This window comes from Benincasa hispida, chromosome 6 (genome assembly GCF_027475165.1).
Source record: "Benincasa hispida cultivar pf3 chromosome 6, pf3_genome.v1.1, whole genome shotgun sequence".
In the NCBI taxonomy this organism is placed as follows: Eukaryota; Viridiplantae; Streptophyta; class Magnoliopsida; order Cucurbitales; family Cucurbitaceae; genus Benincasa; species Benincasa hispida.
The window spans coordinates 44791099-44813303 of NC_143483.1; the positions used below are offsets into that span (position 1 = coordinate 44791099).

General features: G+C 33.4%; 1 protein-coding gene and 1 long non-coding RNA gene across 6 annotated transcripts; both read left to right on the forward strand.

Moving 5' to 3' along the window:
• The first annotated feature begins 176 nt into the window (after nt 1–176).
• Nucleotides 177–3943, forward strand: LOC150035689 (putative linoleate 9S-lipoxygenase 5). The gene is made up of 6 exons (XM_090314544.1): nt 177–477; nt 872–957; nt 1046–1156; nt 1559–1866; nt 2226–2489; nt 3016–3943. The coding sequence occupies exons 1-6, from the start codon at nt 216–218 to the stop codon at nt 3770–3772; spliced, it is 1788 nt and encodes a 595-aa protein (XP_090170670.1). The 5' UTR covers nt 177–215; the 3' UTR covers nt 3773–3943.
• Nucleotides 3944–6266: 2323 nt separating this feature from the next.
• Nucleotides 6267–21743, forward strand: LOC120080053 (uncharacterized). Of its 5 annotated transcripts, XR_016529987.1 has the most exons (7): nt 6268–6586; nt 6796–6860; nt 8102–9084; nt 18267–18526; nt 20327–20433; nt 21299–21360; nt 21473–21743. It is a non-coding gene; the product is annotated as an uncharacterized LOC120080053 (long non-coding RNA). The 5 variants fall into 5 exon arrangements; XR_016529988.1 differs by having other exon boundaries at nt 21191–21743; XR_016529986.1 differs by having other exon boundaries at nt 21299–21743.
• Nucleotides 21744–22205: the final 462 nt, after the last annotated feature.

Consider the following 22205-nt stretch of genomic DNA (forward strand, 5'->3'; position numbering starts at 1 on the left):
CAACTCCTAAAAACAAATTTCTTGGGAAGTTTATATGCATATTGAATTTCATGAGATGAGCTTTCTTATTATTCCCAAAGTATATATATTTATTTATATTACCCAAAAAAGAGCACATAGGTTAAATTTATTTATATTTTTGTTAGTACAAAACCTTTTTCAATAATATAGCTTTTCGTTCAAAATTCAATACTTTATGTTATGCTAATTATATTATGTTACTAACAGATGGGAGATATGAGAGTAGATCATCAATATTAATGTTTAAGATTTATGTTCCTAGCAATGAAAGATTTGGTCCTTCAAAGAGATTTGAATTCTTTGGTAAACAATTGGATGCAAAATTAGCTGATCTTCATCCATCTGGTGTTGAAGAATTTGAATCCTTCCAAGATGTACTTAAGCTCTATGAACTACTTGAACAGCTTAAAATCCATCGAGAGTTACCCAAAATTCCATTGCCCCAACTGATCCAAGGTATGTAATTTATCATTGTTTAAACCTTTAAATTCAACGTCAATCTGAACATAGTTTATGTTTAGTAAATAAATATATTTATTGCCTTCTTTCCTCATACCAACATTTGCCGAAGAAGAAAAAAGGTAAATATCGAGAATAGATTCTCATTGAAAAGATAGAGAGATTTCTTAATCTTTATACGATATATCTGTTTATTTTTTTTATAGCCAATTAATTTTGAGATAGAAGCAACACCCGAAAATTAAAGGGGTAAGAAAAGAAAAATAAGTTAGTAACTATATTGATGATTTGAGTAATGTGGTCTTAAAATTGAGATTATTTTTTATTTAATGCGATATAACAAGTCCTAAATTAAAATATTTTACTTATATTATGGTCTATTATTAAACAGAGAATAAATTTGCTTGGAGGACTGATGAAGAATTTGCTAGAGAAATTTTGGCGGGAGAAAATCCAATTGTCATTCGTCGTCTTAAAGTAAATCACAATATTCTCTCTTCCTAATTTTGTTTGTTAATTTCTTTAATTAATTTATTCTAATTGAATATTTATACATTAATTACAGGAGTTCCCTCCATCAAGCAAGCTTGACCCTAAGGTTTATGGTGACCAAAACAGCAAGATAACTAAAGAACACATCATAAATTGTTTGGATGGATATCTTACAGTAAATGAGGTAATTTTTTTTTTATAAAAAAAATAATAATAATTTGATTCAGCCTTTTGATTTTATGTTTTTTTCCGCTTTTTCCCTTTTATTATTATAAAAGATAAATGGGTTATTCACTTGTGGTTCGAAATTTCAACCTATGTCAATTTTCTGACTTAGACAAGATTATTTAGTAGTATTTTGGTTTTCATTAAAATTCTAGTTCAATGGCTCATCAACCTAAGAAATAACTTATCGGTATTGACATGACCATTTTTCTAAAAGGTTGGAAGTTTGATCACACATACTTGTCATTGTCGTACTAACAAATTACAAAGGAGAAACAGAAAATGTTCATACTTTTGGTTTGAAGTAATTTTAAATTCTCAACTTTCATGCACATTTACATATACTTTCACTCTTTTACAGGCAATGAAGGAAAACAGGCTGTATATATTGGATCACCATGATTCAATAATTCCATTTCTAAGAAGAATAAATTCATTAAATTCCACAAAAACATATGCCACAAGAACAATTCTGTTCCTAAAAGATGATGGGACTTTGAAGCCTTTGGCAATTGAATTAAGCTTACCCCACCCAGATGGAGACAAATTTGGTGCCATTAGCAGAGTAGTTTTGGCAGCTAAAGAAGGAGTTGATGCCTCAATTTGGCAATTGGCAAAGGCTTATGTTGCTGTTAATGATACTGGCCACCATCAACTTGTTAGTCACTGGTAACCTCTTAAAACAAACTCTCAACTCTTAAAAAACCCTAAGGATTATATATTTATAATTGTATTACATTTTCAAAATTTAAAGTAGTTTTCCAATTTTATCCTTCTTTTCACATATTAAGTAAGGGTATTTTGTAAATAACCTGAATCTTGAACCAAAGAACCTGCGTTCTTTGTCAGCAGAGCTTTGATTTTAAGGCAACCCATATCTAGTCCAATCGTCGGAGTTGAAAATCAAATTGATTTGAGGATTTTAGTATTGAGAATCAAGGTCCACATATTCAAGGTGTTCTTTGTTCAACCTTAATTTGGTTTTTATATTAATCAACTCATTTTAATTTGTATTTATGTGTGTATAGGTTGAACACCCATGCAGTAATTGAGCCATTTGTGATTGCAACCAACAGACAATTGAGTGTTCTTCATCCCATTCACAAGTTGCTAGTGCCTCATTTTAAGGATACCATGAAAATCAATGCTCTTGCAAGGGAATCTCTTATTAGTGCTAATGGCATCATTGAGAGAACTCATTATCCAGCTAAATATTCCATGGAGATGTCTTCTTTTGCTTACAAAACTTGGGTCTTCCCTCAACAAGCTCTTCCTGCTGATTTGATTGAGAGGTAAACCATTTTCATCTCTTCAATTTTGTTTTGAATTCTACTACAAGAAAAAAGATTTCTCGACGCCAAAACATGCATCACGAGAAAAGCTATGGGGAGAAAGTGTGTCTCCCGACGCATCTTGGCTGCCCCCGGTAAATGTGAAGAACTCCCAACATTGTATAATTGTCCTTATGAGATATAGTTGAAGTTTGGATATATATGAGGTTCAAATACAAAAGTACTCTTGAATTTCGCCGCTGGCTTAAAAAATAACTTTCAAAAGTTACACTTTTATCTTTGACTTTTCATAAATGTTTCAGTTAAATTTTCGAATTGTTGCAAACATAAACAGACACTGTGAACTAAATTGAAAACAATAGCAATTAATTGGTTTTTTTGTAAAAAAAAAAAACTAATAGTCAAACCTTAAATGTCTAAAACACATATTTAAGCTACAAATACATACATAAAATTAATTTAGAAAAAAAAATGTTATCTTTGAATATAAAAAATGAATCTATTGACTTGTGGTTTGTTGTTTTAGAGGAATTGCAATTAAGGATCCAAGTGCCCCACATGGAGTCCAATTACTCATAGAAGATTATCCATATGCTGTTGATGGACTTGAGATTTGGACAGCAATTAAAACATGGGTACAAGATTATTGCTCTTTTTACTATCAGAAAAATGAAATGATTTGTGATGATCAAGAGCTCCAATCTTGGTGGAAAGAGCTTAGAGAGAAAGGTCATGAAGATAAGAAAAATGAAACATGGTGGCCAAACATGCAAACTCTTGAGGAACTAGTTGAAATATGTACTATCATCATATGGATTTCTTCCGCTCTTCATGCTGCAGTTAATTTTGGACAATATTCTTACGGTGGTTTTTTTCCGAACCGACCAACAATCAGTACGAGATTGTTGCCTGATGAAGGAACTCCAGATTATGAAGAGCTTGAGTTGCATCCCGAGAAGGCTTTCTTGAAAACAATTTCTTCTCAACGGAAAGAGAGCGTTTCGGTTGTGTCAATAATTGCGATTTTGTCAATGCATTTTTCTGATGAGGTGTATATCGGGGAAAGAAGCAATCCAGAGTGGACATGGGATAAGGAAGCTTTGGAAGCATTTGATAAGTTCAGAGGAAGATTAAAGGAAATCGAGGAGAGGATTCTGAAAAGAAACAAAGATCCTAAGTTGAAGAATAGAGTTGGACCTGTAAATGTACCCTACACTCTACTCTTTCCAACTAGCACCAATGGCCTCACAGGCAAAGGAATTCCTAATAGCATTTCCATTTGAAAGTTAAAAGCTTTTGTGATGTACTTATCTAGTGATTTTTAGAGAATGATTAATGTTGTATATTTTTCTAGCTATTTAATAGACTTTGGATCTAATTATATACTGTAACTCATAAACAGAAGCTACTAAATTTAGTGGTGATTTAATAGGATGTTAGAGTTGTTGAATCGACACCAGCACGTAGTGGAAGCGGACAGGATACATAAGCACTCTAATTGATTAATTTTGACATAAACAGAAACATGCTTAAACAGAGTATAATGGATTTCAAGAACATACCTTTGCCGAACCGTTGAAATCTTCATTTCCAGCTGCAAATTGCTCCAAATCTTTGTGTAGACCACTACAAGATCTTCCTTAACATTCTCTTGGTGCTCTAGATTGAGTTGTGGGACTTAAAATAAGCTAGAATCAAAGGAAATTTGGAGAAAGCTCGCTGCAACAACCTATTGAAGAACAACTTCTTCTTCAAGAATTTTCAGCTAAAATTCTATCGGTTCATTACTCTCAACTTTACCCCAATCTCTTCAATATATTGCAGACCATCATGCAAAAAGATTTTCTTTCTGGGATGCAACTCATGCTTGGAGTTATTGAAGCTTGAAGGTGGTGAGTTCCTAGTGATCAAGTTGAAGGTGAAATTGAAAAATTTTGATTTTTCACGTTGTGTAATTTTTATTTTCAAAATCCAAAATTGATTTTAAAATAATATTTTATTTCTAAAATCAACATTTATTAATTTTACAAATTAATTTCATAAATTAATTTTCTAATAGAATTAATAAATAATTATTTAAACAATTTAAATAATTCTAATTAATTTAATATCCAATATTAAATTAATTTTTACACAAATTCATCTTCATATATTTAAATCATATTTAAATATATATTCTCCAATTCCGTTTGATTCTAATTTGAACGTTTCAAATTAACTTATCGTGCTACTATAGAGCTAATCCATTTCCGAACTAGTAGGGGGACCTCGTGGACCTACAAATCATGGGCTCCAACGATCCGAGATTAATCAGCTAAACTCATTAGACCGATCTAATCCTCATTTGTTAACTAATGGATCACTCCACTAAAGCTCATAGTTGAACTCTCCTCACTGTAGATATATTATGTTCACTCGATATAACCATGATTAGTAAGTTAACCCTTCGCAGGTTGTTCGCAATAACGACTAGGTCAAACTCTGTTTTACCCCCGAAATTACCTCTTGTTCCTTAAGTCCCCACTGATCCTCTAATGAACAATTGTTTTGTGATCTAATCAATAAAACCAAATCTCTCTCAGCTAATGAGAGGGCGAGATCCCTTGTTCAAGACCCAGAATCAAGACTTAAGGAAACAACCTCTATACTATCCCTAAAGCGGGTAGTGAATTCCGTCTTGCACCCTATGTCCCCAGCTATCTATCCAGTCTTACCTCTGAAATGAGAGTCTTATTGAGCCGACGCTGTTGAGCCAACCCTTACCTATGCAAATCTAAAGTAATCCCGAACAAACAAGAGTTCATAGTTAGCTCAGGATTAAGGTCAAGATACCTAGGTCATCGCTTTGAAATAGTCAATCTTAAACAGTAAACAACGTTATAAAGTAAGAGTGACTCATTTCGTGGTCCAATCTTGTACAAACCCTTATGCATAAGGACACTCCCATTCCTCATGTCCAACATGAACGAATTAGGATCACTTCATTTGTAGCACTTTACAACTCTTTATAACAACTACAAAGCAGGCCGCATCCAATAGTGTTACCAGAATAAGGTACCCAACCTTATTCATATACTATAGATCATTTTGACTATTTACTCGAACCTGGTCCATCTTTATATCTTCGCATAAAGTTCAAGTACTCATCTAATAGTCAAGGGATTTTTAAGTTTATTGGATTCCTTATTAAGCAATAAATCTATTCAATAACACATTTATTGAATTTTCAGAATAAGTTTTATTGTTTACATACCACGAGTTTTTGGACATAAAACCCAACAAGAGTTAGGAGGTCCTATATTTTATTTGAAATGCTATTTCCTCTTGAATATCATTGTTAATTTTTATTTGTTTTGGATCTTTTACAAATTTTCAAACTAAAAAAATGAGAGTTCTAATTAATTTGACTATTTTATAGCCACCCATTTTTGTCTAATTCTTACTTAGTTTGAATATATTGTCTTCATTTTCTTTTTTAAAAGGTATATATTGTCTTTACTTTACTAATTAAATTGGATTATTATCCTTGTTTAGTTTTTCAGTCCGTTTATTTTTTTTTTCTTTCTTTTTTATGCTTAGTTCGAGTAACTAACCCCATTTTTGGTAACTATTTCACTACAAGAAACAACCCATTCAATAGCTTTTTAGGATAACGTTTTAAAAAACATGCTATGAGAAGAAAGAGAGAAAAAAGCGGGACCTAAAATCATTTTTGGCGCTCGGTAAATGTAAAACAAAATTTTCACCAATATTTTTGCCAGACCCCTCCCTTCTCCCTCGCTGATTGAAAGAAAACCTGAAAACTAACAACACCTATCCCACTTCCGCAGGCGAAACCTTCCGAAAAAGTTCTCCCTTTCATTTCGAGACCATCGTCACACTCACAAAACACAAGATTTTCCCAAAATTTTCCACTCTTTCACCAATATTTTGTGCAGACCTTGGTCTTCTCCCTCTTTCATCGAAAGAAACCTACAAACGAAAAAATCGATACCATCAGTCAAGACAGTGGCAACCGTTTTTTATATCATCGCACTCACAATTAGGACAATCGCCGCGTTGAGATCATCGCACTTCTCCAAACTCATTTCCTTCTGGTAATAATGCTAAGCCATTTTCCATCTCTACCATTTCTTTTGTTTGACTGAAAATAATGACCAAATGCTCATTCTTTATTGGACCCCTTGTATTGTGGGTGTTTTTGATAATATAAATTCTATTCAACCGGGGAAAGAAACGAAAAAATATTGTACTGGTTTTTCTGGCCATTTCCTTTAATTCCCTCTCCATTTTGGCCTTTTTGCAGCAACTTCTCTGTGGAATTCCACTTCAAAATGGCAGCTAATCAAAACTCCAACTAAAGAAGTTGAAGTGAACAAAGACTTCAAGCTATTTAATTAATTTCATTTACTCTTAGTTAGATGGTTGCAAAGTTTTACTTGTCTGACTGGTCTAATTAGAGACCAAAGTTTTAGTTTTATCATTGTAAATACATGTTTATGAAGTTATATGCTTCTGGCTTCTGCCTATAGCTTTGAGTTAATGTACTGTTACTTCACTTTCTTTGTATACGGATTTCATTCAGTATGCTACAAAGTTTTTTAAATTTTGTTTGTTTGATAATGGGAGCGATAGTGTATACATCAATTTCCTAAACTTACTATTTTAATTGACGTTAATTGATGTGTTGGGAATTTCTCAAATCGGCAATATGTCTCTATTTTCCGATCTCATGCTTTTTTTAGCATTTGTTTATCTTAGTCTTTGTTCCTCGTAATGTAGTCAGTTCTCCGGTTTACTGCATTGTGTTGATTAAGCCACATTCCATTGGTAGATTGACTCTGTTATGTTTTCTTTTATTAAACGACATTTGGGTTTTAGTTTTTTTCCTTGTTTGGTAATAAATCGCTTTGATTTGAGAGTCTGAGGGAGTAATATGGTGAAATTTGAAAGCCAATGCTTCATTCACTTTTTCCCCTGAGACAATGGTTGGAATAAAAAATCATATGATGGCAATTTGGTTTTATGGCTTCGTCGCTATATCTTTATGTGTGGCTTGAGTTTTAGATGGCGTAATTTTTGTTAATTTCCTATGCCAATGATGGTCATTTCAGACTTTGCCTTTTGCTTTTACTTCTTTTGATTCATCTTTGAGACATCTTCGGTTTATTGTTGGGATTCTTTATCATGGTCACACAGGTTTGTGTTATTAAAATATTTGTACATGATCTATAGAATATCTATCATTTGATTTCCTATGTTATCCCTCTTGCATGTGTCATTTTATCCTCTAGACACATAAAACATGTAACTTGAACGTGAGCTTAGAAAATTTAGTTGCCTGGACTTTTCACCTAAACTTATTAGAGTTAGTGTTCTAGTAGTCTAACATTATGGTGATGGGCAGGAATAAAAAAGGCAATGTCAATGCAGCAGTCAATTCTCATTTCAGTGAATGATACAGTTCTAAGCATGTAGTTTCACAAAATCAAATTTTATTGTTTTTTAGTCCCTACCTCTAATTTTTACATTGTAGTATGCTAGCTTCATCCATTTAGTTGTACACAATGCTTATGTCTTCTCTTTTCTTTGTTCTGTTCTTTCTTACTCAGTCAATATATTGCGTCATCTACCCAAAGCATAACTACACTAATGTAAGTGGTGGGAGTCAAGGAGACAATATGGGCTTTAGCCTATATTATTGTTGGGCTTCAAGAAATGATTTAGGCCCCAGATTGGATCTGTTCTAACTGAGGTGAAGTGTGGTAGATGGCATATGTGGTCTTAATGAGGCCACGTTGCAGATGGAGAACCAGATGAAGAAGCTTCGATCTTCTTTCTACTCAAATGAACAAAAAATGATATGAAAAATTGGTTTGAAAGAAAATTACCTCTCTGTCTCTCTTAGCTAAATATTTTAATCTTTCTTCATTGGCAAGTAATGAAGAAGTGAAGGAAGCATGCAAAAACAATAGGAGAAAGAGAAGGAAGAAAGAAATACATAGCTTTACGTGGTTCAGCAGATTGCCTACATCCACGAGACAAAGGAGCTCAATCAATTTTATTGAAGAAATCTTGTAGTACAGATAAGTCTCTCACACTATTCGAATGAAAACTCTCTTTGTTCTTCATCTTTTATATAGATAGGAAGTTACATATACTAGAGAGTAAAATTTTAAAAGTAGAATGTAAATGTTGATTTCACTTGAGTAGTAACAAACTTCTACAATTGTAGGTTGTTGTACTAAAAAAATTAGTATATTATAGATTGTATTCCATAATTTGTGGAAGCCTAAAATTTGCTCTAAGATCTTAGATATATTATGTACTTATAAGGCTTTAATGATCTATAGTTTAAATCTTGATTATTGCTTATAATATTTTCATTTCTTCTCATGTGTCAGATGAGTTCTTATGCATTGATGGGTTCTAGGCCAAGTTACACCATGTTTGGTCAAACTTTGTCAAAGAGTGCTTAAGACGATACTGCTTGAGATATCAGGACTTCTACATACTCAACCAAGCAATCACATTAAATCATGCTTGAATCCATTGTGAACACCACACGCCCACTAATACCACAGGTTACTGTACGGTAAATCTCGTATATATTGTTGAAATAATTCAATTATTCATTCATTAGGAGACATTTGGTGGCAAGTGAATGTGTAAAAGGATTAAAGTGTTTCATTCATTGTCTTTCCTTCCTAAAGTTGACTAAGATCTTGTGTTGTTTTCTGTGTTGTTTCATGCTCAGTTGCCCACTAATTGTTATTGTTGTGTTGTTTGAGAGTGACTTTCTTGTCTTGTTACATTGGTTGGATTCAAGTGTTTTTCAAAAGAATTTTTGCATTGATTCTAGCATTTCTTAATGGTAAAACTTTCCATTCATCCAATAAAATTGCATTGGTTGGATTCAAGTTTATTTCTATTCCATATTCACTAAGTTCCGTTCTTAGGAGTACATGTTATTAGACTTTTAGAACTTCCTCACTAGATTCATAAAACACTAGTAACATTTTTATTTTAGGTACTTTCTTAGTTTAGTTCATTTTCACTGTTGCTTTTACAATAGTAGATCATTTGATGCAAGTCTTGTAGTATCTTGGTTTAATCTTGTATGTTGTGGTTACTTAGTCATTTTTTAGGATAACTAGTTTTTACCAAGAACCTTTATGTTTGGTTCTTTAATATTGCTTGTATTTTGTTTTAGTTCTTTAGTTATTGCTTGATTACTCTGTTTTCCGTTTAACAGAGCAGTTAGTATATTTTTTATACTAGTTTGTTAGCTAACTAACTTCAAAGCTATAAATAGCTTCTTGTAACCTTTGAAAATGGTATCTTTTGAATAAAATTCACTTCCAGCATTTAATTTTTATCATCATTTTTACAATGTCTGACCACCAACAATTTTGCTATGTTGCAATAAGTTCTTATTTTTTTTTTATTTAACTCAGCTTTGCCAAAAAAAAAAAAAAAAAAAAAAAAAGAAATGATTTCATTATTTTGTTTCAATATTTTGTGTTTAAAGGAAGAAATATCTTTAATGGTTTCATTACTGGCAGATCTTTAATGGTTTGTTCTCAGTTCAAGAGCTTGATTTGATTTTAGCTTCCAGATAGAGCCTAAAACATCTTTTATAGGTTTGTGTTCAAGCTTAATGGTAAAGATTAACAGCCTAAATCGCTTGATGTCTTCATAAATTTTGGAGATGACTTGTTCTTAATTCGTACTAGTTTGTTATGTTAGCTCGTTTAGTCCATGAAGCCTTTCCTGATGTTAAATTTTGACAAGTTTTTATGTCTAATAAGGAAAATGAATGATTCTATTTGTAATTTACTTCAATTTCTGCATAATATTGTTGGATTTTTCTTGTGCTGAGAGTGGAAATACTGATGGATTCAGTTCCCATTTGGGTTGGAAAGGTTTAGTCTATTTTTTTGTTTTAGATATATGTAGTTTTAAATGTTACTATGTGTTACAGAAAGACTCGAAATCAAGAACAACATTTTAGGTAGTTGAACCGTTGTCAACATCTTTCTATTATGTGTCGTAACCACCAGAGCTTCATCGTTGAATGTTGCGCCTGCATATATAAAGGAAAACGAATGTGAGATTTATGGAAGAGTGAATAAGAAAACGAGAGACCAAGGCATTCGTTCTGTAATACTTTGAAGAAGAAATAAGAGAACCTCCCGATTTGCATAGTGGACGTAGGCCTTTGGTCGAACTACTTAAACTCCTGTGTCTTTTCTTCTTATCTTTACGATCGTTTAGAATTTGCTAAAGTATCATTTACATGATCGTGTAGTACATATCGTATCGTGTACTCAATCGTTTAGCTCCACGTCCAATCGTCTATACGATCGTTTAGCTATTCAACTGTCGTCTACACGATCGTCTAGCTCCACTTCACTGTCGTCTACATGATCGTCTAGCGCTTCATCCAATCGTTTACATAATTGAACTATCGTTTAGTTCTTAGTGCTTCGTCTACACGATCGAGCTGCCATTTGGTAAAACGACTGAAAGATTTTCAAGCCTCAACATAGTACCTCTCGTGACTCTTGAATTATTATTGACCATTACATCTGAGTGTTTTGTGATTGTTAACGTGAAGATCTTGTCATCTGGGATAACAAGTGGTATTAGAGCTCAGTGAACAGTTCAAGATAGCTCCAAGATTTGAATTCTTGATTCAGAATAGTCAATCTTGAAGCCCAAGAATGGCAACTACCAGATATGAGATCGAGAAGTTCGATGGTAAGACAAATTTTGAACTATGGAAAGCGAAGATTAAAATAGTTGGAAGGCTCTCTTGGCCATTATGGACCCTGCAAAGTACCCTAAAACACTTTTCGAGGCAAATAGAGAGACAATTGAAGTAAACACGTATGGAACCATTGTCTTAAATGTCACAAACAGTGTTTTGAGGCAGATCGTAGACCAACCTATTGCCTGTGCCTTGAGGAACAAATATCTCAACAAAGACTTGCCCAACAAAACTTTCTTGAGGGAAAGATTCTTCACCTACAAGATGGATACACCAAAGTCCCTCACGGATAATCTGAATGAGTTCAAGAGACTGTCTTCTAAATTAAGATCAATAGGTGATAATATTGGGGAAGAGAATGAGGCGTTCATATTACTAAATTCTCTACCATAATCTTTCAAAGATGTGAAGACTACCATGAAATACGGTAGAGAAAGAATTATCACAGAAGCTATCATATCAGCTGTGAGAGTCAGAGAACTTGAGTTGTAAAATGAGTAAGAAGGATCAACAAGGAGGTGAAGGCTTGTTCTCAAAGGGGAAGAACGAGAACAACAGGAAGGAGAAACAGAACACTGGAGATAAGTCCAAGATAAAGTGCCATTTTTGTCACAAAATGGGGCACATAAAAAAGGACTACTATGCCTTGAAGAGAAAATTGAACCAACAGAACAAGCGGGGTAAACAGACCGAGGCTGCTGTAGGGGAGAATTCCCTAGTCTATTCAGATGCATTAATTGCTAATGAAGAAGGTGGAAACTCGAATACTATGGAGACTTAGGATTAAGTGTTAGATTCTGACTACTTAGTCCACATGACACCATCCAAGAGATGGTTTTGCATTTATAAGAAGTAGGATGGTGGGTTGATCTATATGGGAAATAATAACACTTATAGAACTGTTGGAATAGGGTCTGTGTCCTTGAAAATGCAAGATGGTTCAGACAAATTGATTAGGAACGTGAGGCATGTTCCTACTTTGAAGAGAAATCTCTTATCTTTGGGGATGTTCGATGCCATAGGCTGTAAGTATAGGGGTGTGGGAGGCATATTTGAAATTATTAAGGATTCTAAAGTAGTTTTGGTGACAACAAAAGTAAATGGTTTATATGTCATCAAGGATCAAATGACACACTCGACCTTGTTGGCAACTGATGAAGAACCTACTGAAGATGAGTTATGGCACAAAAAGCTTTCTCATATCAGTGTGAGGGGGTTGCAAGTGCTCTCTAAATAGGGGATTCTTCCAAGGGGTGTTAGAGAAAACCTTAAATTCAACGTTGGAGACAACCTTAAATTCAGTGAACATTGCTTATTAGGAAAATCAATAAGACAACAATTCCTTGAAGGACAGCACACTTTAAAGGAAATCCTTGAATATGTGCATTCAGACTTATGGGGCTAGCTCACTCTCCATCTCTAAGTGGAGCAAGGTACTTTCTTTCATTTGTAGATGATTACTCAAGGAAGAGTGAGGTTTAGTTTTTAAAATCCAAAGATGAAGTGTTTAGTAGATTCAAAGATTGGAAGACCTTGATTAAAAAGCATACCTCTAAACAAATTAAACATTTGAGAATTGATAACGGTTTAGAGTTTTGTGGAAAGGAGTTCATTTTTTTTTTGTAGGAAGCATGGCATAGTAAGGCATAGAACTGTGAGGTACACACCTCAACAAAATGATGTAGCTGAAAGATTAAATAGAAGTATGCTGGAAAGAGTAAGATGTCAGCTGTCCAATGCCTTATTGCCTGAAAAATATTGGGCTGAAGCTGTCTCCTACATAATATACACACTTAATAGATGCCCACATCAATCCATAGATCTGAAGACTCCTAAAGAGAGGTGGACAAGATAACCACCTAAGCTGGAACACTTGAAAGTCTTTGGTTGTGTAGGCTATGTGCATTAAAGCCAAGGAAAGTTGAAACGAAAGGTTGTAAAGTGCATGTTTTTAGGCTTTACACTGGGAGTAAAGGGGTTCAGGTTGTGGCATCCAATTGAAAAGAGATGTGGTTTTCAGAGAAAGTGAGATATTTATGATGTATGAACAACCATTTACTTCAATGACTAAGACAAGTAACACAAGATTTGAGGTGCAGCCTAAAAATAATCATGGAGCTTTTACTTCTTCTCAAAATCTAGAGCTAGAAGGTAATGAGGCTACTGAAACAAGTGAGCATGTGTCAAGTGAACAAGTTAAGACACAAGGAGACTTACACAACTATTCATTGGCAAGAGATATACCTAGAAGAACTATTGTACCACCAGGTATACCAAGAATCTGATTTTGCTAGTGTGGCATTGAGTGCTACCATTTGTTTGAGTAATTATGAACCTTCCAACTTTGAAAAAGCAACAAACGACCTAGATGCTAGGCAATGGATTGAGGCAATGAATGAAGAAATGAAGTCCCTCAACCAAAATGACACTTGGAGACTAGTAACTTTGCCAAAAGGGTACAAACCTATCTCATGCAATTGGATTTACAAATTTAAAGAAGAGATTCCAGGTGTGCAAAAGTCTAGGTTCAAGGCTAGGCTTGTTGCTAAAGGGTTCACTAAAAAAGAAGGCATTGACTACAATGAGGTATTTTTTCCAGTTGTAAAGCATACTTCCATCAGGCTGCTCCTTTCCTTAGTTGTGCAAAAGGATTTGAAGCTAAACTAGTTGAATGTAAAGACAGCCTTTCTACATGGATTGTTGAATGAGACAATTTACATGAGACAACTTCAAGACTATGTGAAAAGTGGAGAAGAAGACCTAGTGTGTTTGTTGAACAAGTCCATATATGGCCTCAAGCAGTCACCGAGATGTTGGTATGAGAGGTTTGATGAAGTGGTCTCCAAGATAGGGTTCAAAAGAAGCTCATATGATTGGTGTGTCTACACAAACTGTAGTAACTTCAAGGAATTGGTATATCTAATTCCCTATGTAGATGACATGCTGCTAGCCGGGAGATCCAAAGAAGCATTGAGGCAAGTGAAAATTCTTCATAAGAGAGAGTTTGATATGAAAGACCTAGAGGAGTCAAGGAGGATCCTAGACATTGAGATTGAAAGAGACATAAAACAGGGCAGATTACAAATTAGTCAGTCTGAATACTGTTCAAAGATACTATAGAGGTTCAAAATGGAGAGTGCTAAACCGGTTGACACTCCTCTTGCACCTCACTTCAAGCTTTAGTCGTCAATAGTCCAAAGAGTACAGATGAAGAGCATTTGGACCATATGAAGGTTGTTCTTTATTCCCAAGCAATGGGATCATTAATGTACCTTATGACTTCTACAAGACCAGATCTGTCCTATGCAACAAGTATGGTCAGTAGGTACATGGAAAACCCTAGTAAAAGACATTGGGAGGCAGTCAAGTGAATACTAAGGTATCTATGTTCATCCAAGGATGCAAGAGTCTTATATAGACAGAATGAGCCATCCAATGATGAAGTTTATGGTTATGTAGATGCAGACTATGCAGGAGATTCAGACAGAAAACGTTCTCTATCAGGCTATGTTTTCCTATGAGGTAACAATTTGATCAGTTGGAAAGCTACTTTGCTGCCTGTTGTGGCCCTTTCCACAACAGAGGCTGAGTTCATCGCACTGTTTGAAGCTTTGAAGGAAGGTTTGTGGCTGAAAGGTTTATTGAACGATTTCGGCATAACATAAACAAAAGTCATAATCTATTGTGATAACCAGAGCACAATATACCTATCTAAAATCCAGAGTTTCACAGCAGAACCAAGCACATTGATATTAAATATCATTTCATTAGACAAAAGATTAAGAAAGGGGAAGTCGATGTAATGAAGATTCATACCTCTGATAATGCAGCTGATATGCTAACCAAAATTGTTCCATTAAACAAGCTTGGCAGATGCTTAGATTGTTGGGTTTTATGTCCTAAAACTTGCAGTTTGTAAAATGATAAACATTTTCTATAATCAATAAACTTATTATTGATTTCATAAATTGTATGAAAGTCTAAATCCAATAAACTAAGACCCATGACTATTTTATGAGTACTTGAACTTTATGTGGTGACATAAGAGCGGACCAGGTTCGAGTAAATAGTCAAAAAAATCTATGGTACATGAATAAGGTTAGGTACCTTATTCTGGTAACACCATTGGATGCGGCCTACCCTGTAGTTGCTACAAAGAGTTGTAAAGTGCTACATACAATGTGATCCTAATTCGTACATTTTATGACATGAGTAGTGAGGGCATCCTATGCAATGAGTTTGCATAAGATTGGACCAAGAAATAAGTCACTCTTACTTTATAATGTTGTTTACTGTATAAGACTGACTATTTCACCTAGATGACCTAGGTAACTCGATCTTAATCCTGAGCTAACTATGAACTCCCGTTTATTCGGGATTACCCTTAGATTTGTATAGGTGAGGGTTGGCTCAACAGCATCAGCTCAATAAGACTCCCATTTCATGGGTAAGACTGAATAGATAGCTGAGGACATAGGGTGCAAGATGAAGTTTACGCCTACCCGATTTAGGAATAGGTAAAAGGTTGTTCTCTCAAGTACTGAATCCAGATCTTGAACAAGGGGCCCCACCCTCTCACAAGGTTGAGAAAGTTTGGTTTAATGATTGGATCACAAACCAGTTGTTCATTAGAGGATCAATAGAAACTTGAGGAATAAGATATAATCTCGGGAGTAAAATAGATATTTGTCCTAGTCGTTATTACAAATAACCTGTGAAGGGTCGACTTGCTGATTATGGTTAAATCATGTGGACATAATATATCTACAGTGAAGGGAATGCAGCTATGGATTTTAGTGGAGTGACCCATTAGTTAACGAATGAGGATTAATCTGGTCTAATGAGTTTAGCCAATAAGTCTCGGATCATTGGAGCCCATGATCTGTAGGTCCGTGAGGTCCTCCTACTAGCTCGTAATGGACTAGCTCTAGAATAGCGTGATAAGTTAATTTAAAACGTTCAAATTAGGATTAATAGAATTAGTAATTATATAAGATATAATTACGTGTTTAATTTGAGAATTAAATGGAATATGATAATTTATATATTTAAATATGATTTAAATATATAAAGATGGATATGTGTAAAAATTAATTTAATATTTGATATTAAATTAATTAAGTTTTATTTAAAATTAATTTATGAAATTAATTTTATTTTTCAATTTTAAAATCAAAATGAATTTTAAAATCAAGTTTTGATTTTTGAGATAAAATTGAAAAATAAAAAAAAAAACACTAAAATGGAAAAATCATGTTTTCCATTATCCATCTTTTTACTTGCTTACACAAAAGGCATCTTCTTTGCCTTGTCTTACTCCAAGCATGAGCTGCAACTCATGCAACTCTCTCCTTTGTATGTTGATCTACAATATAATGAAAAGTTTGGAGTGAATTTCGGGCATGCAATCAAGAGAGAATTTTATAGAAAATTCGGGTTGAAGAAAGGGTTCTTCAACAAGATTGTTGCTGTGAGCTATTCTCTTTCATCCCTTGATTAAAGCTTGTTTTGAGTCCTACAACTCAATCTAGAGCACCAAGAGAATAGTGGAAAAGATCTTGAGGTGGTCTGCAACAAGATTTGGAGAAGATTGCAGTTGAAGAACAAGTTTTGAAAAAGTTCTACAAGAGGTATGTCTTGAAACTCACTTGTTTTTTGCAAGAGCATGCTTTATATGTTGCCAAAATTAATGAATTAGAGTGCTTTAATGATCCTTGTGCTTTCGCTGTTGCTGATACAATCCTACATGGACCTTTTCGAGTTCGAGTTACCTGAAAAAGGTTAGCTTAAGTCAGCTAAGTAAAGCAAAGAGGGAAGGTACTCTGGATGCTTACAAAGATGGAGATTATTACAGAAAGACTCAAAATCAAGAAGAATAGCACTTCAGGCAGTTGAACGGCTGTCGACATCTTTATGTTATATGTTGTAACCATCAAAGCTTCATCGTTGACTATTGCGTCTGCATATATAAAGGAAAATGAATGTGAGATTTATGTAAGAGTGAATAAGAAAACGAGAGAGCAAGGCATTCGTTCTGTAATACTTTGAAGAAGTAATAAAGAGAACCTCCCGATTTGCACAGTGGACGTAGGCCTTTGGTCGAATCACTTAAACTCCCGTGTCTTTTCTTCTTATCTCTAAGATCATTTAGAATTTGCTAAAGTATCGTTTACACGATCGTGTAGTACCTATCGCATCGTGTACTCGATCGTTTAGCTCCACGTCCAATCGTCTATATGATCGTTTAGCTCCTCAGTTGTCGTCTACACGATCGTCTAGCTCCACTTAACTGTCGTCTACACAATCGTCTAGTGTTTTATCCAATCGTTTACATAATTGAACTATTATTTAGTTCTTGGTGCTTCGTCTACACGATCGAGCTGTCATTTGATAAACGACAGAAGGATTTTCAAGCCTCAACATACTACCTCTCCTGATTTTTTAATTGTTATTGACCGTTACATCTGAGTGTTTTGTGATTGTGAACGTGAAGATCTTGTCATCTGGGACAACCCTATGGTATGTAACACTTATGTCTTAGGCTAAGAAAACAAATGGAGGATTTGATTGTGAATCATGAAATGAAGTTGCAATCCACGTCCAGGAGGATTTGTGTGTTCCGTGGAAGTAATCAAGGCAAGAAGACAAGCTACCAAGATTCCGCCATTGAACTTGGCAAGGAATTGGTAAAAAAAAAAAAAAAAAAAGAAAAAAAAGGAAAACCCTTATTCTATTCTCCTTTACTGTAATGATCATTGGGTGTTTTATATTTATGTTGAAATAGATTGTTCTTCCCTTCACTGTTTTGCGAACTTTGCACCTATATTGCTTGCCTTGAATTCTTATGATCGAATGAACCAATCCCTTTGTTTCTTCTGAAATTTCATCCAAATGGGTTTTCTCATCCATACATTCAATGTAAAAGGAAAGAATAATCCCATTTCATAGAACGAGACTCTCAAGTTATTAAGATGATGAGTTTGGTTTTTGTGTTGTTTTTTTAGATTTTGAGGGACATTGATCGAGTTTACGGTGGGGGCAACATAGGACTGATGGGTTTAATCTCACAAGTTGTTCATGATGGCGGTCGACACGTCATTGGGTATGCCCACATTTAAAAAAGAAATTACTTCCATATGGTCCCTTTAAGGTTGTTTTTCTTATTCTATTTTCGGGTTTCTTCAACATTACAATTTCACTACCGACTTTTGACATGTTACTGTTCTGGTCGAGAGTTATACCCAAGACACTCATGCCTCGAGAGGTATGTCTGTGCTAGCAGTCTCATAAAGTTTTCGATCTTTTTTTCTCTACTTATTTAGTTAAATTAAAAGAAAGGACTCTTTTTCTTTTCCATTTTTTTTATCTGATTTTGCATTTATTCATTCTAACTCATTCTTCTTTAGGATACTTTTCACACTTACTTCTACTTTTTAGTTTTTTATTAGCTTTTTTGTCATCTTCCTTCTTCCCTGTCTTTATCCCCTCTCTCTATTTTATGGATATCCTTATTTTATGTATTTACAAGTTATTAGATTACATTTCCTATAATTTGGCTAGTTTTCCTAGACTTACCAGTGTTTTTAATTTTTAAAATTTGTTTTCTTGTGGTTAAATGTGTACACTTTTAACTATGTTTGAATGGAAAGGTAGGTGATAACTATGTTTAAATGGAAAGGTAGGTTTACAAGGATTCTAACATAATATGAAAATTAGAACATTACTCGTGGATATTTTCTTCTCCAAAATAGAATCTCAAATTTCAATTATGTACTAGTAGCCGACAAAAATTGGAATTGGCTAAATATGTCAAGTGGGGATAACAACTCATCTAATTTTCTGTATTTTGTACATATGCTACTATATTCAGTAAATATGTATTTTATATTTTAACTATCTTTTATTTAAAATTACTTGTTGAATTTATTTTATTGTTGTACTAAGTTTGATTGAAATTAAATAGTTTTATATGATATTTTAAAGAATGTGAATGAAATTATTTGAGACACTAAAGTTATAATAGTTTACAATTATAACTATTATAAATAATAAATAGTAGCAAAAATTATTATAAAATCTACTAGAGCATTTTAAAAATGTATAGAACATATAAAAATTGAATCAAATGGTATAAAAACACAAAAAAAGTGCTATAGAAACAAGTACAGTAACAAATTTACTGTTATAAAGAGTTCTATTAAACAATAATCATAACATTAAAATTATGCAATACAAAGTCTTTAGTAATGTCTTTTATAGCCTTAAAAAACATTATAGAATGTTGGGGATTTTAATAACATAGGCTACGACAACATATCTAAAATGCTATAGAAAATCTTTTATAGCGTTTGTTTACCACTATAAAAAAATGTTGTTACTTGTTATAGCATTTTTTTATTGTTATAAAAAACGCTATAAAAGGTTTCTATAGCGTTTTCAGATAATGCTATGAAAGTTTTCATAGCATTAAATTTAAGCAATTGAAAATGGATTTTTAATGACATTTCTGATAGCGTTAAAACAGCGCTATGGAAAGTTGGAGAATTTCAATAATATGGACTACGACAGCATTTCGAAAACGCTATAAAAAGTTTACGATAGCATTTTTTTAATGCTATCATATGTGATATTGGTTGTGTTTGGTTTTTAGTTTTTAGTTTTTGAAAGTTAAGCTTATATCACCTTTACAACTTTTAGATTTTTTTTTATTATCTAATTTTTACCCATGTTTTCAAAAACCAAGCCAAAGTCTGAAACAAAAACAAAAATAGTTTTCAAAATTCTGTTCTTCTTTCGAGGAGATATCGGTTAGAAAGGGTGGACAAGAGCTTATTTTCTCCAGCTGCCGCCCGATGATGCATCCGATAAATCTCCTCGTTTGATTATCATTGAAAGAAAAGAATTTGTTTTAGATTGGGATAGAAAAAAAAGTGGTAGAAATGTACGCATCACAAAAATTGGTTCATATAAGTCCTCTTTGTCCCTTTACCCTGATTCGATGGATTGGTTGAGAGCTTCCTTCACCACTCTGCTCAAAATTTCACGGACTAACAATTTTTTTTAGGAGAAGAGGAATGAATCGTACACTACTTGGATTGAAGAAACATCCAACAAGAAGGGTTAGGGACATAAATGTCGTGTTTTAATACCAAAGGGATTAAACAAAAAGGGGTATGTTCATTTTTTTTTTTTGCAACATATTTATGTAAGAATAATTTTGTATTAGTTTTTGTTCTTAATCTGAGAAATTCAAATTCAGAGCCTTTTAAATTTAAGCTGGGGGAGTAGGTAGAAATTTGAAGCAATAACGAACTAGAGTGATCAGTATCTGAAAATCAACATAAACATAATTTTGTCCCCCATCAAGTTCCAAAGAAACAACTCCAAGCAGATGAGTTTATGATTTTAGTGATAACAATATTCTGGTTCAATTTATGTTGGTCTTTCAAATGCTAGAAAGTAGTTTTGAATGGATAACAATAAAATATTCGAGTTGATCCCACGAGAGAACTTGAGGCTTTGCCAAAGCTTACTATCTTGTTAGCATGGCGGAATTAAACTTAAACTTAAAGTTAACATCTTCCCCAACTTTGAACTTTCCTCTTTTATTTTCCTTTAGAAACTTAAACTTCGACTATAATTTGAGGATATTAAGGTTTTTCACTTGCTTGTTTGAACTTGTTCATACTCTACTCTCAAGTTAGATCTATGAATGTAGGTACAAAAAGCTATTTAATTTGAGTTCTGTGAGAAATTACATTTTCATGGACTCTCCCAATTTTTGTCTTTTAAGATCCGCTGAAAGATTTGACATTTAACGTGTATATTTAACAAAGCATGTATTATGTGCTAATTAACATTGGTTTTTGTTTTCTTGTTTCTTTATTGGTCATTCTATCTTATGAGTTTTGTTTTTGGCTTTTACTAGAACAAAAACGCTAGCAAACTGGAGAATCCTCTACTTGAATTTTAGTTTTCCTGAGATGATTGCATCCAACAATACAAAAACAATGTGATTTTTTTTTTTTTTTGGTAGGAATTTGGAGTAGAAACAAAATATGAACACATAAATAAAGAAAGTAAAGTTTGTTTCATAAGGTAAGTCTTGTAAGTAGGGGACTACTATTTTCTTTGTATAAAAGCTTCTTTTCCCACTATTTGTAGAATTTGGTTTTTGGGTTGTTGGTGGTTTATGTTTTCTTTGAATCAGAACATTGAAGAATTGAGGCATTCGCTTTTTGTTGCGAGTCTAGGGTTGGAAAAAATGATAGTTGTAATTCAAGAGGAGCTAAGAAAGAGAGATGAATAGTTGTGAGCGATAAATTATAAGTTTGGAATCTTGAAAGTTTATTTTGATGTAAATTCACTTGGTTACACTAAATGTGCATTGAATTCAATTTTACAATTACATTAGAAACAGTTTGTCACTCTTGTAAAATGGCTATATTGTTTATATACGAATTGATTATTATTTGCTATCACGACAAGATTAAAAATGTTACATGTTTTTATATTATTTTTAATTATTGTAAAACATGCTATTAAATGCCAATCATAACATTTTCACTAATATAAAACTAAAGCTATTAAAAGTAAATCTTAATATTTCTGTAATGCTATAAAATGTTTTCTTAACATTAAAATTGTACAATAGAAAATTGACTTTATGTAACTTTTTTTTACAGCATTGAAAAATGCTATGAAAAGTAAGAAACTTTCAATAACATCGACTATGACAACATGCTTAAAAATGCTATGCTATGAAATATTTCTATAGCATGACAATTTTGCAATAAAAAATGGACTTCTTATAGGACATGTTATAGCAACAAAAGTGTTGGACTTTTCATAACATCGTCTATGATAGTGTCTCCAAAAACAATATCAAAAGTCTACGATAACGTTTTTGGCTTGCTATCATCTGTGATATTTGTTGTAATGTA

Excerpts from the sequence above, each read along its gene's own strand:
- LOC150035689 (XM_090314544.1), top strand. The coding sequence starts at position 216 with ATGTTACTAACAGATGGGAGATATGAGAGTAGATCATCAATATTAATG. Across the intron at positions 1,157-1,558 it reads GATATCTTACAGTAAATGAG|GCAATGAAGGAAAACAGGCT; the intron begins GTAATTTTTTTT and ends ACTCTTTTACAG. Across the intron at positions 1,867-2,225 it reads CATCAACTTGTTAGTCACTG|GTTGAACACCCATGCAGTAA; the intron begins GTAACCTCTTAA and ends ATGTGTGTATAG.